Source organism: Falco peregrinus, chromosome 14 (assembly GCF_023634155.1).
Source record: "Falco peregrinus isolate bFalPer1 chromosome 14, bFalPer1.pri, whole genome shotgun sequence".
NCBI lineage: Eukaryota > Metazoa > Chordata > Aves > Falconiformes > Falconidae > Falco > Falco peregrinus.
Genome location: NC_073734.1, coordinates 22,587,460 through 22,606,069, shown reverse-complemented (window position 1 = coordinate 22,606,069; position 18,610 = coordinate 22,587,460). Strand labels below are relative to the sequence as shown.

At 38.9% G+C, this 18,610-nt stretch overlaps 2 protein-coding genes across 7 annotated transcripts in view; both read left to right on the top strand.

Annotated features, from left to right (window-relative positions):
* Positions 1-18,610, top strand: part of PRMT7 (protein arginine methyltransferase 7) — a 165,435-nt gene that overhangs the window by 106,930 nt on the left and 39,895 nt on the right. The gene's annotated exons all lie outside the window — the stretch shown is intronic.
* The window catches only part of SLC7A6 (solute carrier family 7 member 6), a 29,966-nt gene continuing 14,189 nt past the window's right edge, over positions 2,834-18,610 (top strand). The window contains exons 1-6 of one of the 6 annotated variants that reach the window (XM_055818955.1): positions 3,055-3,073; positions 3,910-3,982; positions 9,036-9,608; positions 13,167-13,292; positions 15,119-15,263; positions 17,791-17,914. In XM_055818955.1, coding sequence (XP_055674930.1) covers positions 9,077-9,608; positions 13,167-13,292; positions 15,119-15,263; positions 17,791-17,914 — 927 coding nt within the window. In that variant the 5' untranslated portion in view covers positions 3,055-3,073; positions 3,910-3,982; positions 9,036-9,076. The other 5 variants (XM_027781091.2, XM_027781092.2, XM_055818954.1 and 2 more) reach the window with 5 other exon arrangements.

Below are 18,610 nucleotides of genomic sequence, written 5' to 3'. Positions count from 1 at the left end.
ACGCTCAGTACATGCTCATTCTTCCCTGGATTAAGTGCATAAGGAACACATTCTTCGGGGACTTATGCAGTTAAGTATATACTCAAACTCACCCTGCACACTAGAATGAACTTGCTAACAAGCACGATGACTGGGCTTCAGATTCACTTGGATTTAACTGCAATTTTTACCTTGGCTCTGTCATGTTCCAAAACCATTTAATGAATATCCTGTGGATTCTGTTTCCTTTAGTCTGATGCAAGTTCAATTTTGGTTTGTTTAAGGGTATTTAATCTGTTTAGTCGTCTAGTTTTTTGAGTCAAATTACATTCTCCAAGACGTACTTAAGTGGAAATATTAGGCAGATAAAAAAAAAAAAAAGGCAGATGGAGCAAAACTCACAGACTTACCAAAACTCGGTTTGACTTTGTTATCACTAGCTAAAAGAGATGTGATCTTAACTTGATTAAATAAGTATCAGATAAAATCATAGTGGAAACAAAGTATTTTTTTTAGCTTTTCTCTGCTAGGCTTAGAGAATGTACACTCCTGTATAAACACAACTTACCAGTGGCCATTTATGGAGGATAAGGGATGAGGCATACAGTTTGTAGACGTCATCTGTAGCAAGAAGAGAAGAAATAAAATAAGGAGTTCAGACTTACCTTTGGCTTCTGTAGTAAAATAGAATAAGTAATTTATAAAATTATGAACCCTGCCAAAATGGACAAAAATATTTATTTGGATTATTATTCTGAAGTTTGCTTCTGGTCACTTGCAAACACTTTAGAAACATTGTCTAGTCTTATGATGATGTCCTAACTTGGGTCTCTTACCAACCTCTACAGTACTGTAAATGTTCAGAATTCAAAGGGTGAACTTTGGTTCTGAAAACCCCAAATGGATGTGTTCTCCAATAAATCTTTTTCAAGGTTCTAAAATAAAATGTCATCCTTTATACCTTCAGCACATGCCTAATAATTTGTTTCCTGTATCTTTTCAGCTCCCACCTATTTCTTGTTCCTAAAGGCAATTTTATAATTAGCTCACATTTTATGAGTCCATTTTTTGGAGGAATGACTGTTGTCTCCAGTAGTTTCAATTTATGAGAGAGCTTAAAAGGCAGTCTAGCAACAACTGAATTCAGCTGCATCTTTTACATTCACAGTCAATCCATTTTTTATTAATGTGCAACACAACTGTTGCAAAGTATCCATCTGCCTGAAAGATGCCGTGTTAGAGAAAAAAGAACACTACCAATATCTGTAACAATGAATAAACCTTATTACCATCTAATAACTGCTTTCTGGTTCATATCATTCTTATAATGGCAATCAATTAGTTTAATATTGTAGAAATTTGAGTCGTATCCCGGGGATGTCTTCTATATTTTTGTATCTTCTATCTGTTCTAAGTGGCTTAAAAATGAAGAAGTTGTGTGTCCGGGCTGTTAAACTCCCAAAGGCAGACTGGTTTTGTTTGCTGCTTTGCAACTTGTCAGGAGTTTCAGGAGGTAACAGATTTAGTGTACTACCTCTACATGTACTTGCGTAAGACCTAAACCCGACAAAAGCCAAACAAAAGGTTGAAACAAAGATAATAGAAGAGCTGAGATGATCAGGCTCCTTCAGATTATGACCTGCAAATGCCAGTTCATTTTGCTATGGTGCTACGTAATTTGGAAATTAAGTCTAATGCAGTTCTCTCCCATAATGTGCACTTTAAAAGCCAACTGCTAACAAAAAATACTTTCTTCATTCATTGTTGTCCAAACACAATGTAATGAGTATCTGGAGATACAGAGGAAGGCAGCAGTTGCTTTGTATACTGATTGTCTCTGTGACAATGAAGAAAAAAACCCAACCTCCTGGATAAAACGTGCAAGCTTTGAAAGAGGAAGTGGTATGGAAAATAGAAATGTAAGCCTCGGGGCAATAGAGCTGGACTCCACCATTGCATTTATTACAGTGCATAGTTTGCCTTTCCCTGTTCTTTTACAACCTTATAATTCTTTTTTGCCCCTAAGGCTTTTACCCCAGGATATCCTATTGAAAAACTCCACCTCTGACTCATCTGTTTGAGACTGTAGATAATAATCATGCACCGGGGGAGGGATAATTAGATTGTTTTGAGCTAGACAAAGACTACCATGTCTCCTGAGCCCTGTTTGCCCCTCCAGACACTGACCTTCTCTTTGCCTAGCAGGGAACAGCAAAAAGGGCAGTAAAAGAACATTATAAGGGACCGCAGCCTGGAGTTCATTGGCTTAAGACATGCTAAACCTATTAACCTGGTAGAGGAAGGCAAACAAGAAAGCCTTCCTCATGCTACCGCAGATAAAAGTCTGATGAACAGCGAATTATTTTCAGACACCGTGGGGCACTTTTAATCACGATTTTGAGTGATCCACTAGATGTGTTTTATTGGAGCCAAGTTTTGGGTGTGGCTGTGCCCCTCTTGAGGGCTGGCACATACTAACAGTAGTACTTTAGCGGTTCCCATTGTATTTCCATACCCATTACGGCTGGCACTTAACACCTAGTAGCCATAACCCAAAATACCACCAGACTTAAGGGCTTCGACCCTCTTGGGCTCCTCATTTTCGAGCAAACCCATGTGGCTGTGAGGCGGTGCCGTGTCACCCCGCGGGGTTTCGCAGGGGCTCCGTGTGGCCTCCCCCTCAGGGCCCATGGCCCCTCCGCTGAGCCCGGGCTGGGAAAAGCCGCCGTTTTCGTACCGTCAGCGCTAAGCCTCTTCTCCATCTTGTGCCTGAGGAGAAGGGGGAGGATGGTTCCCGGGCCGGCAAGCCGCGATCGCCCATTCCGCGCGGGGGAAAGGGCTCGCCGCCCCCCTCACCCACAGGGCGCGGCGGGGCTGAGGTAAACCCGGCGGGGCTGGGCGGGAGGCCGGGCCCTGCGGCGTCTCCCTCAGGCAGACGAAGGCGGGAGACAGTGGCGATTTCCTGCCGGGGAGGGGAGACGGCGGTGGCGGGCCCGGGGCCGTGGGGCGGGGCGGAGGCGGCCGCCATCACGTGTCGTTTGGCAACGACCGAGCATCCCCGGGACACGCCGCGGCGCGGCCGGCAGGAGCGGAGGTAACGCGGGCGGCCGCGCCGCCACAGCCGGCGGGGAGGTGTCGCGGAGCCCCGGCAGCGCGGCGAGGCGCGGTCTCCTTCTCACCTTGCGGGGGGAGGCTGCCGGGGCGGCGGGCAGCCCGGCTGGGCGCAGCGTGCGCCCTACGCGGAGGTTTCCGGGCCGTCGCCTCCCTCGCAGCATCCGGGGCTGACGGCCTCGGCGATCCGGCTCGACTGCAGGTGTGCGGGGTGACAGCGCGACAAATGCCGGTTCTTATTTTTTTCTTTTAAAGGGTGCCTCAGCAGCAGCACCTGCGGGTGCCTCAGCCCTGACAGGGAAGGCGCTCAGCCCTGAGGTGGGGAGCTCAGCCCTGAGGCGTGGGGCAGCCGCTTCCCTCTCGGGGCTGTCCAGGAGGCGTGAAATATGCCTGAACCTGGGTTATTTTATACGGAGAACAGAGTTAACCGCCGTTTGGGGAGAGAGGAGCGGCCACCGAGGGGCGAAGTGACCCCCAGTCTCCCTCCTGCGGCGCGGCGCGGTCTCCTCACAGGAGTCAGGGCCGGTCTCCTCACGCCGTTCCCGCCGGCGACAGCCCGTCGTGTCCTGCACAGCGCGACTGGAGGGTGGTTTTGTGGAGCCACGTGTTTTATTTAATTTGGCAGCAAGCGGGTATGAGGGTTGGTACACAGGTCGGGTTATACCAGGATGTGATTTGATGGTGGGTGCATGTAATTATAACTCCTTTGTTAAGTAGCTACCGCAGGGAACTGAAGTGGGTTTAGCAATACTCTCAGGCAAGCGTGTCTTTGCTTACCGGTGTGTGGTGGCGATTTTGATTGTTTATGTGTTTTTTAAGTGCTAGATTAAATGCAGTCTGAGTAGATGTTAAAAGTTACGGCTGCGGACTACACATGGGTATAGATCTGTAGGTAAGCATGTGCCTTTTGACATTACTTCTCCCCTTTTTGAGATATTTCCTCTTTTGTCCCCCAGCATTAAAAATAAGATTATTTTAACAAACTCTGTAATTGTCCCTTCTGCCTTTACCTGGGGCTTATTATATAAATTTCACCTCATATTCCCCTCATTGCAGCTGCTTGGTGCACTCCCAACCTCAGTCCTGTCTAAATCAAGACTGTCTACTGCAAAGTCCCTTGTTGTGAGCTTGCTTCTTTTTTTTTTCCCTTGGAAATATAAAAATAAATTATGTGTGAAAGATATAGTGCCATGTTATTTTCCACTTGTAGCTAGCACAGTTCCCTAACTTTGACGTGACTTGATTTAGAATCTAGCTTAATATTTCTGAGGTGTGTTTGTCTAGGATTGCTACTTTAGGAAATTTTGAAAAGTTTCTGAAGCGTTGTAACTTAATATCTGTTTGTGAGCTGATTATAGCTCTTTGCCTCATTTAATGTTCATAGTCTTATTCAGGATGTGTCTGAACATGTGAATAGTATTTGTAGAACATCTCTTGTACAGCTGTGTCACAGGTGTGTATAGTCAGAACTTACTGCAGTCACTGAGGTACTATCAAATGAATAATTGACAACTTTTTTTGCATGCCTTTTTATATGATAAACATACCTTGTCCTTTTTTTAAAAAAATGGATGTTACAACCAATTCTATTTGATTGAAGGTTTGTGTTGTGTTTTATAGTGCTAAAGTTGGTGCATTTGCCTATGCAAGCACAAAAAGACGGTTGAACAGATGAAATCTTTACATTGGGAATTCCTTTTGTTGCGAGGGCTTCCTGTCTAACTGTATGTATGGCAGGGAAGTGATTCTTCTCACCAGAAATGAGAAAACTGCATGCTAGACAAACTGTAAACTTTCCCATAAATGTTCAAGCTGTGAGGTGCCTAAATATATACATTGCAAGGAATAGGCATTTCAGGGCCTTACAACCTTTGCTCTGTTAGTGCTTAACTCCCTGAAGACTGTTTTGCTGTTTGCCTGTGTACAGCAATCTTGATTCTTACCAGAAGGGCCCATCATTGTGTTCAGAAGTAGGAGTTTTACAGCTGGTATATGTGAACAGTCAAAATATATATGTAAAACTATGTCACAACTAGAGATGTTTTATGCAATCAAGACAACTGTGGAAGACAGAAGCAAGAACAAGAAATCTTTGCTAATGAGCAGATGTCGTATAAAAGTATAGCAAAGCATAGTAAGCTTTTAGCAGTTTGGTATTTCACATTGGTCATTAACACACTTGCAGGTTCACCCCAAGTTGAACAAATGACAGGTCAGCTGCTGTCCTGCTCAGTGTGAGAGAGGGATCTTAGCACATGATTCCTCTTTCCCTTCCTTAAAGGAAAGCCACCCTGTAATGCAGTGTTAATACTTTGCCAGCTGCATATTAACCTTCATTAGTTCCTTTGGTGCATGGCCAAAGTGTGATAGGCCTTATCAGAATTATATATTTTTGGTGAGACAATGAAGTGATCCTAGTGTCAGGTCACTGTGTCCTGGTTTCATATCAAAGCTTTCTGTACCAACAGCAGTGTCATTTCAGTACAAAAATCTTATGCGTATCAGCAAAAAGATTCCTCACAGATGCAATGATCAGCAAAAATAGAGTTTAAGACACTGTATTGCACAAGGGTGAACGATGAGGAAATCCACGTTAACTTGTGCAAAGGCATAAGCCTGAATTAGCCGTAACAGTCCTGCGGCATGGTTTTGGCAGCATTAGAGATCATTCTAACACTGTTTTTAGCTGCAGTATTACAGTATTGTTGTATGTTAAAAAATATATACTATTCATCTCTTGTTGTTCTCTTCCAAGCCCGTCTTCTGTTTTCACTGAAGTAATGGTCTTGTGATAGAATCATGGATTGTAATATCGGTGGTTTTTTTCTCTGTATTGCTAATCTTGACATAGCTTCAGTTCTGTCTAGCCTCTGCTCTCCTTTGTAGTTTGATTTTGAGGTGGTTTTTTTTGATTGGTCAAAGCTGCTGAGTTGAGTTTCAGTTAAGATTAAGTGGAGTACTTGTAGGAAAAAAACTGCCTATGTTTCAGTCATAGAGGTGGTGTAATAAGACACAGGACTTGGGCAGATAAACAATTCCTGCCCTTATAAAGGCTTTAAGGATACAAACCAAACAAGGCTGGAGAAGAGAATGAAATGCCAAATCTTGAGTGAGCTGTTGCACATACCTTCACGCAAATCCTAGTTGTCAGCAGGTATCTGAAGCTAGGAATAACAAAGGCAGACTTGGAGGGGAAGACAGAGTATTGGGGGACAAAAGCTAGGCTGAGAGAGGCTGTGGTTGTTCTTTCCTGGGTAGAGTAGGGCAAGAAACTGTCAAGGTCATCGGTAACAAAATTGTATACAGTCACGTGCTGCTGTTTGAGGTGAAGGTATCTGAGCAATGACGGGGTTCGTAGTTACAGGTAATTAAATGTACCTCTGAACTTAAGACCAATGAGGTAAATCAGGGTGACTCTTACTGCAAAACTGCCTGTGTGTGAACACATCATATTTGATTTAAATGATTCCATTGATTTGAATCAAATCAAATCATTGAAATGCCTGAGTATTCGAGGTAATGTTTATGCTGCTGAACAAGTTGTACTTTGAGAAGTGTTCCAGGAGGAAACAGCAATGATGGTTAGGATATGTGGAGTAAGAAATTGTAAAGTGTGTGGTTATCACCAAAATGATGTTGTACATCCTTGAGGCAGTTCTTAACATGTTACTCAGCTTAATCCTTTAGCTGGAAGGGCTGAGAATGACCATGGCATAATTTCAAACTGAACGTCATAAGAATAGCTGTAGTATTCTTGGTTTTTTCCACTGACATTTGTTCAGAGTGATTTGCCTTCTGAAATATATTTGCAACTAGTGTCCTGTCAGAGTCAAAACAGAAATGGAAAGACTCAATTTGGAGTTGGAACATTATTTTTACGGGTCACAAATAGTTTTTTTAAATCCACTTCTTACGGACGAAGAGATAGATGCAAGATAGATGGAAGAGTAAATAACAAGGAGAACTGGTAACAACCAGTGAGGTGAATTTACTTTTGTTTTCCTTTGCAGTTTTGGGCACCTCATCTGTCGAAACTGCGTGGATCCCTCTCTCCTAATGAGTTTAATTTTGTTGGAGATGCATCATTATAGCACTCAAGCTTTTAAGTTCTGAAATAACTGAGTTTAGTTTCTGGGAAGTTGAAAATTTTTAGGCTAATTGGAAGTGTGGAATTTGATGGTTTGTGATGTATGTATGACACTAGGTAAGATATCGACTCGTATAAATGATAAAACATGTATTTAGTTAACATCTTTAAAGTGTTTCTTTGAATGTTGAGGGGAAAATAAATCAGAAGGCATCTGACTAAACAGATTGAGAATCTAATTTTGCATTATTTAAAATAACATAGTCTGTTTTAATGTGGAAAAAGCTAGAAGATTAATGAGTTGGAGATGCAATGATGTGATGTGTTTTAGTAAATGATTTGAACTCCATTTCAGTAGGAGTTACGTTTTTATTGATTGAAAATAATCTTTTATCATTTTCATATCTTTAAAACTATTATGGTTCAGGGATGTCAAGTCAGATTTTTCTGTACTGTAGTGTACAGGTAACAAAGTAAGAGTATGGTTATTAAGCTTTCCCTCCATAAAGGTATGCCTCTAACTGTATAAGCAAAATCTTGCATGTTCATATGTCACTAGATGCATAGACACATAATGTAGTTTGGGTGACTGCATATTTCAAATTCATACTCAGTTACCTGTTTTCTTAGGTGACAAGTTTACTGTTGGAATAACAAAATCTTTTGTAAAGTTAGTGTTACCCCAACAAGGTGCTGACCCTTTATTTTTTCCTCTGATAGGTCAGCTGCTGTATTTTAATTGACCCAGACTTTTTAATTTTTCTGTTCTATAGTAGATGGCTAAAGTATACACTGATGGTTTAATGAGGCTCAGGACAAATGAATGGTAGTGCATTCTGGTAATTATGTAGGGCGTATTCTTTATGCAGCTGATAACCTTGTAATCAAAGATACATTTGCAATTGAAGCTGGTTAATGTACAAGACTGTTCTTTGTCTTGTATATAATAGAAATAGAAATAGATTATTTCTTACTTGAACTTCTATAAAATGGGCCTTATTCAGAATTGCTGCTGATTATCGGTATATTCTTGTGCTAATAAACGTTATTAGTAGTAACTAGCTTTTGGAAGGCATGGGAGAATTTTATGGAGACTTGAGAAGAAGGTGGCTCTTTTCCAAATAGTCAATTCTGAAGCAGCAGCAGAAGTTTATTTCATTTCTGTGTTCTTAAGTACTATAAAACACAATTACTAATGGAGGAATTTGGATTAGATAACTCCCAGAAATGAGGCAGTGAGAACCAGGAAAGGTTTCAGGGAGGGAGCAAACTGTAGGATCAGTTAAGTTGGATTGGGGGATTCTGGAGTATCTCTTCATATCGCCCTTAGCAAGAGCTCACATGGCATTAATAACATGTGCAACCCTGTTACTAGATCACTTGTAATTTACATGTACAATTACAATAATCGGATTAATTTTTTTAGTACTGCAGTAAATCTATGTTCAGGATTTGAACTTCCAGCTTGGTCTTACAGTGCTTGATTTTCTCTATGGCCTCACTTTGCTTCTATCTCTTATTTCTTCCTTTTCAACATTGGAATCCTTTAATTCTGTCCTTTCTATGGTCATGATTGGTTTTTTGGGGTTTGGTTTTTTTTTTTACCTAAAAGTAGAAGTTTCTTTCTTAGCTTAAATTGTACTGGAATTTTTCTCTTGCTCTGTGTTCACTGTTTTTTCTGTTTATTTTAACAATGCATGAATTTACCTTTGTGTAAGAAAACATGTGAAACAACAAAAGGGAATTTCTTAGTTTACATTTGTAAATCATAAGGTAAAAAAGTGGAAAGAAGATTTGGGAAGAAAGTCCCTGAATAAAAGATTTTATAATGATTTCAGCTGTCTGTATTTTCTTTCAGATTGTAATTTGGAGTCGTGAAGAATTCGCAGGCTTTCCACAATGGGAGAAAGGACAGATTGTACGAAGTCACATAGTTCACTGGCTGAATACGACCCCATCAGTAAATCAGGCAGGACAGATCCAAATGACAGCTGTGAAATGCAGGATGCAAACCAAAATACAATGCAACTGAAGAAAGAAATATCTTTGATAAATGGGATAAGCCTTATAGTAGGCAACATGATCGGTTCAGGTATCTTTGTCTCTCCCAAAGGAGTTCTCATCTACAGTAAATCTTACGGATTGTCTCTAATAATTTGGGCAATTGGAGGGATTTTTTCAGTCTTTGGAGCCCTCTGCTATGCTGAACTTGGAACCACTATTACAAAGTCAGGAGCCAGCTATGCATACATTTTGGAGTCTTTTGGGAGCTTCATCGCTTTTATTCGTTTGTGGACCTCACTCCTAATTGTTGAGCCAACTAGTCAGGCAATTATTGCCATCACCTTTGCTAACTACATAGTTCAACCTTTCTTCCCTTCTTGCGATCCTCCATATTTGGCTTGCCGTCTCATAGCAGCTGCTTGTGAATGTAAGTATTTCTTGAAATTTACTATGGTAATTTTTTATCCAGGGTTTAGTTTTTAATAAAACAAATCCTACCAAGTCCCAGAGTTGTTGCATGTTGAATCTGTGGTGTTTTGAGTTACAGTGCGGAAAAGAACAGTTTTCAGCACATGAGTAACTTGCAGGAATTCAGTCAGTGAATTACCATTTTCTCATTCAGAAGCAGAACAAGGTATTTAACTCTTCAAAGTTTACTTATGTTGCAAAAATGGAGGAAAATGTTTGTTTTCCCTCAGAGAAGTATGCTAAATCAAACCTCAAGATAGGTGTGGTCTAAGAGTTGTTGCAGAGTAGCTCTTATGCTCTAAATTCTGGTGTAATTCATTTTACAATAGCTTCTCAATGTAGACATGCTTAAGTAATTACTCTGGTAGGGTTTCAAAAGATTGTTCATAGAGATTATTCTTTATGCTTGTATCACCAGTACAACTGTACCTGTTGAAAAGGTTTTGAAAAGCAGACATTTTGTGTGCCCATAAAACACTGAAACATTTGTAATTGGATAGCCAACTGTTAGTCAACACAGGGGAAGAACAGTCCACATGCTTCAAATCAGGACTGTTATGCTGTATCAGGAGAATGAAACTGTATGAATGTACTGTGTGTGTCTTATTTAATTTTAGGTATTTCCTATTAGAATTGTTGATAGACATATTTTATGATTCCAGCAAACAATGAAAAATGTATTTCAGAAAATCCGTATCACAGTCCTTCCTCACATACTGATCAGTCACTGTGTGCTATGGAGCCTGCTGTCCCTATTGATGTGATGCTTTTATCATAAAAACTGATACAGAACATGGGCTTTTTTACTGCCAACAATATGCTACAGCGAGGAGATGTGCTACTTCTAGCTGCTTCTTTTTTTGAGGCCACAGGGAGTCTGTTGAAACAGCTCTAATGTTTCTTATTGCAGTTGTCTATGTAGGACTGCGAGAGGGGAAAGACAGAGCAGTAGTGTGTGCTGCAAATACTTGACCTCTGTAACTAGCTGTGAACATCATAGTTTCCCCTTCCATTTTTTAAGTTAACTTCTTGCTGTTGGGAAAGCAGTAATGAGCTGGTCCAGGTAGTGGGAAGAATAATCACAAACTTCTTCCAAAACATGTGAGCTTACTCAGTTCTGTTCCCTCCATCTCCCTCCTCCTTTCCAAATGTGTGTCCATATTTTGTTGTGCCAATCTCGGGAAAGAATTGAAGGGCCTGTAATGTCATGTTCACATTCCTAAGAACAGATACTGTCCCATGGTATCCTGGCACAGGTTCAGGAGTGTGGGGGAATCTGCCCTTCTGTTTAAGGGATCTCATTTGAGGGGAGTTAGCCCTTATAAAAAGCAGTTTATCACAAAGCAAGAAATGAAGAGGAAGTGATTCAACTGAAATGATTATATAGTAGATGTAGAAAAACAATGTGATGTCCTCTACACCTGCTGCTAAGAGAGGGCATTTAGCACCTTTTTCTGTAGTGGAGACATGTGACAGCAATGTCACTGTCATGTAGGTGGAACAGCTTACTTCTATAGTCCATTTTTTGATTTAAATGCTTGTTCTGCCCTGCTCTAGGTGTCAGTCCTGAGGCGCTCTGCCTTGCTCTACTGCTCCTGTTAAAGCCTACACTTCTTCCTGGCCTGGCTGGGCTGATGTGTGTCACGTTCTTAGCTCTGGATATGATTAAAACTTTATTAATGAAGTTGCAGGGAGTGAAAGCCTGAACGTTGGTTAGGTACAGATTGTATGTGAGGATGGGTGGTTTGTTGTGGGGGTTCTTTTTGTTTTGTGTTTTTAACTGTAGTAATAACAGTATTATATCTAGTGTGAGATCAGTCTTAGTGTTACACAGCATGACTTTATCAATCATTTTGGCCATGGGGGTAGCATCTGGTGCTACAGAACGAAACTTGACAGTTCTCAGGCACTTTAAGTAGCTAAATGATAATTAAGTTGAAGAAAATGTGAGAGAATAATTTTAGTAAAAGAAAGAGGGAGGGGATGTGGCCTATTCAGATTCTTGATTATCTTTCTTTTAAGATATTGGAGACAGAGTATCATTTCCTCTGGAGACCGAGCCCTGACTCATTAAAAGAAGGAGTTAATAATATTTACTACCAATGAAAGTTGTTTAGAACAAAACAAAGAAAAAAAATGGCTGAAATAAACACTGTGAGGAAATAGATAATACAGATCACTAATACTGAAGAGCAGAGCAAGCAGAGTTGTTTTTTTCCTGAGGGCTGTTTGGAAGCTGCAGCAGTCATGACTTTTGAAATTTGATACAGCTGTTTTTTCCCCTCTTGTCAAGCTCAGTGGAATCTCTTTCAGCTATTCCACTTGGCCAGGCTGTCTAGTATGCTAGTGCCTTGTTTTTGAGATCATTACCTTTCTTTTGTTATCTTTTAAAAATTATTACTTTACTATTTGATAACGTGCTAAAGTACCAGAAAACTGGTGATAAAATGTACACTGGAATATAACCACTTTTTTACTAGCTCAAGAAAGCACTGAGATCTGGGGGAAATATTTAAATTTCTGGGTTGGAATCAATAATGTAATGATAATCTGGGTGAGAAAAATGTATACTGAATTAGTGTTTTGTTGAGTAAAGAATACTGAAGATAGTGACTCCTGTTCCATATTCAGCATTTGAGTTCAGGCGGTTGTCTGGCTTTCCACTTGAGGAAGAAGTAATAAATGCAAAAACAGAACGTTGAGAACCACGAGAACAGTGTATTTAAACAATAGCTTGAGAAGTGTTTGCTGGGAAAGTTGATCATATGAGTAAGTTTAGTCAGCTGCTGTTAGCAAAAGATTTGTGAAATCTGAAAGTCTCATTTCAAGTTCCATTACAATCTTGTGAAATAGGTCTGATACTAGTTTATTTTAGCATAGAGGAAGAAGTATACTCCAAACACTTAGTACTACCAGTTCTTAAAAATCCAGATTAATGTTACATTAGCTGTAAAGCAGGTGTTATTTGGTCAGATCTGCTCTAACCTCACTTCGTAATACAGTTTAATACAACTAGAAAAGAGTATTGAATTGCCTGTGACCATATTTAGTATTGCAAATAATCCATGGGTGTTGAACCCATCCTCAGCCTAACAAGGAAGGATAAAAAACTTTTCAAACACTATTTTAATAAATTTGCTTAAATGAATTTCTATATAATCTTTCATATATCAGAACGATATTGATACCTTGAAATGAATTATTTCATGTAACAGTTTCTTTAGCTTCAGGATAGATGCAGAGTGCAGCTGATGAGGGATAAAGTTTAGGAAAAAGGGCATGTAATCAGAGAAGGGGAGGGTCTTTCCGTCTTTTGAAGCAGTGTGTTTAGAACATCTCTTTCTATGGTTTTGTTTAAACCAGTGTATTTTGCTTAGTTTAACCTAAGTAATAGTATAACAAATAAGTACATATTTTGATTATAATTCAAAATATTTGAAAAATGAATTAAACAATGTTGTTCAAATAGTCTTTTTTTCCTTTTTACTTCCCCCTCCCCCTGTCCCCCCCCCTCCAGGTCTTCTAACGTTTATAAATTGTGCCTACGTTAAATGGGGAACACGGGTGCAGGATATATTTACTTATGCTAAAGTTACTGCTCTTATTGTCATCATCATAACCGGACTTGTCAAAATATGCCAGGGTAAGCTTATAAAATTAAAGCAAAGGTTTGTATTTATCAGTTATACTGAGTGAGTGGTCTAAAGACTGTAAAATACCTTTGTGTGTGTTATCAGATGCCTCAGTGTGAGCATAATACAGGCACTTTGAGAACACCAATAATACCACAGTCTTAGGAATTATTATGATATTGTATCATGAGAAGTTATGCTATCTCAGTTGACTTTGAACTGGGTAAAAGAAGGTAACTGATTGCTCGACAATGTTGTGCAATTTACAGCCTGCAGTATGGAATAATAAAGGAAATGAAAACGGCAAACTACAGAGCTAGCAAAATGTGATGGGAGCAGAGAAATCTGTAAATTTCTGTAAGGAGCATACTGCTTTACAATGAGATCAACTGAGTATTTTTTTTACAAAATGAGTTTTGTGTAAGTCTAAGTAACTGAACTTGAAGCAAAAATAGCTTTGTAAAGACATAAGTAGATTTATGAAACTGCAGTCTTTTTGAGCAGATCCTGAGTTCTATTATAGCTGTTGAGAACTGGAAAGTTGCTGGGGTTTTGTTGTTTTTAATTTTTGTGTATGTTGGGAATTATGCTTTAAAGTTAGAGGAATTCTGAACTTAGTTGTGTTCTTAGCCTTTCCTTTAGGGAGAATTTATTGGTGTGTTAGCTTAAAAAAATTACCCTGCTTTCAAAGCTGCCATAAAGCTCTTTCCCTGGCAGTCTGGCAATTTGTGTCCTTTGCTCTAACCAGTTATTGATGAAAGTCCGTGAGCAAGTTAATTATTGTGAGTGGAACAAAAATATGCATATGAGAGCACCATGCTGGGGCATTTAATCCTTAGCACATCTGCCCATCCCTTGTTTTGTAGATACTGAGCTTGTTCACTACAAATATCCTTGACAGTCTCCCTTCTCTGTTTCTTAACTCAGCAGTTACTCTGCCTATGTTTGTGTCAAGAGAATAATGATGTCTGATTAGGATAAAAAGTCACAGTTTGTGTAGACATAGGGGAAGACATTTTTGAGGCCTCATATATTTGCCTGGCCAGTTCTGTTGAAGTCTATAAATGTTTCAGGATGCATAGTACAGGGCACATTCTGGAGTTACCATGTAACTCGCCTTTCTGTATTTGTTGGGTTTGTTTGTGTGTCTGTATATGTAAAATAGTCTGAATATGTAAAACTTCCATTGATGAGCTTGTCTTGACTTGCTTGTAGTCAACAGATGGCACAAGTTCTCACAAATACTGGTTCAAAAAAACACACACTTTTTCTCTTAGCTTGGGAAAATTTTATCTCAAGTAACAATAGTATTTTATGTTCTGTTAATTGTTCTCAGTTTTCTATTTTTAATAGCTAAAACTGAAACATCCATTTAGGGGGTTTGGGTTGTTTTCGGTTTTTTGGTCATAGTTACCTAAATCAACTTTAATCTTTGTTTTCGTATAGGCTGAACAATTGAAAATTTAAAAGGATATAGAAGGATAGAGTAATTATTTTATAAATATGTTATAAAAAATACCCTTAGCCTGAGTACTGTCATTGCCAGTTGTTTGTAGCTTAGACTGTAACTTAATGTTGCTGATTTTTTGTGCCATTGCAGACAGACTAGGTGTTTTAAGTATAGAACAGTGTCATCCACTGAGCATAATTTTTAGTGGTTTAAACATCATGCTTGTTCTCGTGGCTGAAGCACAGAGCAGAATTGGAAAAGGGGCTTCATAAGCAGCTTTGAGGGAATTAGGGTTTCTGAGGTTTTTTGTATTTGTGTACCAAATCGAAAAAAATCATTTGCTGTATTTTATTATCCTGTACTTCATTGTATTTCTTCCACACACAGGACATTCATCACACTTTGAGAACTCTTTTGAGGGATCCTCTTTTGATATTGGAGACATTTCCCTCGCGCTCTATTCTGCCTTGTTCTCTTACTCGGGTTGGGATACGCTCAATTTTGTAACAGAAGAGATCAAAAACCCAGAAAGGTAAATGGTTTGAGCTTTCTAAACCTGCATAGTTCCCAAGTTGCTCGTTTTGTGGCTGTCTTTCAATAACTCATTCTGAGCTTACATAGGAATGAGTAGAACTGCTCTGTAGTCTAGATGGTAAGGCTGTAAGCAGCCACTCGCAAAGATTTACTAGTTTTAAACTCTACTAAAAATGAAGAAAAAAACCCAGTGTTAGGAATAAATAAGTCTTGGTGATTGCTGTATTCTGTGGTTGATAAGCTTTCAGTTCAAGATGTTGCTACTGGTTTTACAACAGGTGTTAATATTGCAGCGAAACAGTGTAGTCGGTGCTGTGTTTATCTGTGCAGTGATTTGGATTTCGTATGTAACAGTTATCTTCTCCGTGAATTTATGCTATAAAAGTGTGAATGACTAATCTTGTTCAGTTGCAAGTCTGTAAGCAGGTGCTTTTCTGTTAAAAATAGAATACCATTTGATCATTTTTGTGTCCTATTATAAGCAACAGCTCAGATTGCTACAGCTGAAAGATAAAGAATGGAAGAGATATTTTTTTTTCCAATTCTCTCAATTGATTTTGACTTTTTCAGTTTGTTCTGTTACCCCTGAGTTCTATGCTGTGCATTTATTTAACCAGAAAAGTTATCTATTAAAAAGATAAAATAGCAGGTAAGTATTTTAACTCTAAAAATAGCTATTTTTAGTCAGACTGCATTTCAGGTTGGCCATGTTCCCTTAAATTGTCTTGCAAAGATTTGTTACACATATTTAGAAGAGTTGCACATTTTGTGTTTGCATCAGTTATTTGGTCCTTCAAATTTATTTTCTTTTTCTGTTGAAAGAGCTCTACTTCTCAGTGCTGTTTCAATGCCTTTTCATCTTTTTAAAGTTAGTGTATTGTGCTGTGTTATCACTTGGATAACTCTATTAGGTGTATTGCTTTGAAAAACAATTTTTCTCACAGGCTATTTAGCTGATGAAAATGTCATTAGATTAATTTGCTAGATGCATTTATAGGCGTCAATGCCTAATACAATTTTCTGTCTTGGTAACAACTGTAGCTGATAAAGTGAACTTCAAATTTCAGCTTTCTACAGTGACAATTCTTGGGAATAATGAGATGTTCCAGACTTCTATAAAATTGCTCCAAGAATTCCGTATTTTTCATGTTCACTTAATTCATGGTGCCCTCATGATTACCCAATCAAAAGTTGCAAGTTAAATTTGGGATAGTACATTGGCTTTAAACTTGGGTGATACAAAATCCTTAAAATGCCATTTCAGCTTTTTGTTGCATTACATAACATTTCTGAATATATTTATCATTGTTTTTCTAATTCAGTTTCTTCTCTGTGCTGAGGTTCACCAGTCTCTTACTGTGAGTGTGGAACCTGGAAGCAGAGTCAGAACTCCCAGTTACTAATTTACTGATTTATAGTGGAGTTGTGGTGTGTCTGTGTTTTTCTGCTTCCACAGCACCAGACAGAGCCAGCTGGAGTTCTGGACCTCAAGATATTTTTGAGGAAACTTCCAAAGTGCATTTCATTTTTCTGCTTTGTGGGGGTTTTGTTGTTTTTTTGTTGTTACTGAAAATTATGTTCATGGCAAATGCTCATCCATGTCACCATGCCGTGTTTGATTTCAAACTGGGCAAATTTGAGAGTAACGCTCTTAGATCTGCTCTTTTGAGACATTTGAATATCCCTGCAAGCTTTGGGGAAAGAATAAGGCTGAGAAAAACCAAAGCCTAAAATTGAACGTTTGCTTCTCCTTCTGCTTTGTGGTTTCTCCCTGTGGAACTGCAGACTCAGGGCTTGAGTTCATCTTGGCTTTAAAATGAATCGTATCTCTTTACATCTAGAGGTTTGCAGTGTTTTCATGTTACTCTAGACTTCTTTAACACAACTTTTAGACATGCGTTTGCTGGTAAGATGCACTGCATCCTGAGATGAACAGCTGTGTAGCAATCTTGGATCAGCCCTCTGCATCTCTGTTTCTGCAGTTACGCAGCCTAGTTAGTTTTCTGCAGTAATGAGTGGAGGTGAGAAGATCAGAGGTTGGGTTTGGTTTAGTGGGTCACCCTGCATCATCAGTTCTAGAAGTAGGTGCTAGAATAGCAGCATTCCCCGGGAAGAATGAGTGCAGTAACTCAGAGCTCTGCCCCTTTGGGTTCCAGTTGTGGTAATTAACATGGCCAGTAGAAAATAATTTAAAGCTTGAAGACTTTGATTTGAAGGCTATTATTATGGATCTCAATCCCCTGAAGTTAGGGTACTTGAAGAGCGGTTGCATTGAATCCCTTTTTACACCTAATTTCAGGTTTCAAGTTACTGCAAAAAATTAGATTTTTTTCAAGTGTTCTATACTAGTATTGCTGGTTTTAAAAGAAATTAAACTTTTTTTAGAGAAACCTATTTTGAAATCTTTATTCTGTCTTCATACCTTTTATCTCTAAGGTAAAGGATGCAAATAAATAAGTTTATTCTGTTATTAATGGATATTTTTTTCCTGGGTTGTGGGTTTTGGTTTTTTTTTTGTCTTACAGGAACTTGCCACTGGCAATTGCAGTGTCTATGCCAATTGTGACTGTTATCTATATTATGACCAATATAGCTTACTATACGGTGCTGGATGTCAAAGCTGTTCTTTCTAGTGATGCTGTGGCAGTGGTAAGTTGACAGTGTGGTATTTTGCTATATTTGACTTTCCACCTTTTAGGGCTGCATTTCGTTTTAAGGACCAGAACAGGAAAAATCCCTTCTTTATTATAGTATTTCACTGGATACAGGAAGACAGAACAACTCATCATGAATAATTTAATCTTTAATAGAAAAACAGTTAATAAAATCACATATAAAAATAATATATTACCAGATTCATGAAAACAAGCACAGAGACATCTTGTTAATGTATTTTGCAAAGACGCTAATTAGACTTGTGTGCTTTGAGCTGATTGTAAATTAGACTCATTAGTATGTAATTGTCTTCTCTGTTCTTTCATGCTACAGTATGTAAAAAGCTGGAGCGTTGTGCAGAACAGTGTTGCACTGAGCTACGTTCTGTTGAGCTAATAATTGATGCAATGCATATCTGTAAATGGACGTGTTGCAGCTCAGCTATGACAAAGTCTAGCTTTGCATCTCCTTTTTAATGACTTAAATCACTGTCTTCCCAACATTGTATTAATTCCAACACCTTTCAGTATTTTAAAATTAATTTTTTTTGTGTATGGATGGAAGTTTGAATCCAATTAAAATATGTAAGCTTCTGAAAATAAAAACTGGTCAAAACATGTTTTATACTTGAAATAGTCATTAAATGAAAGTGAATGGGGTTTTTTGCCCTGTAGCTAGTGACTTAATTGG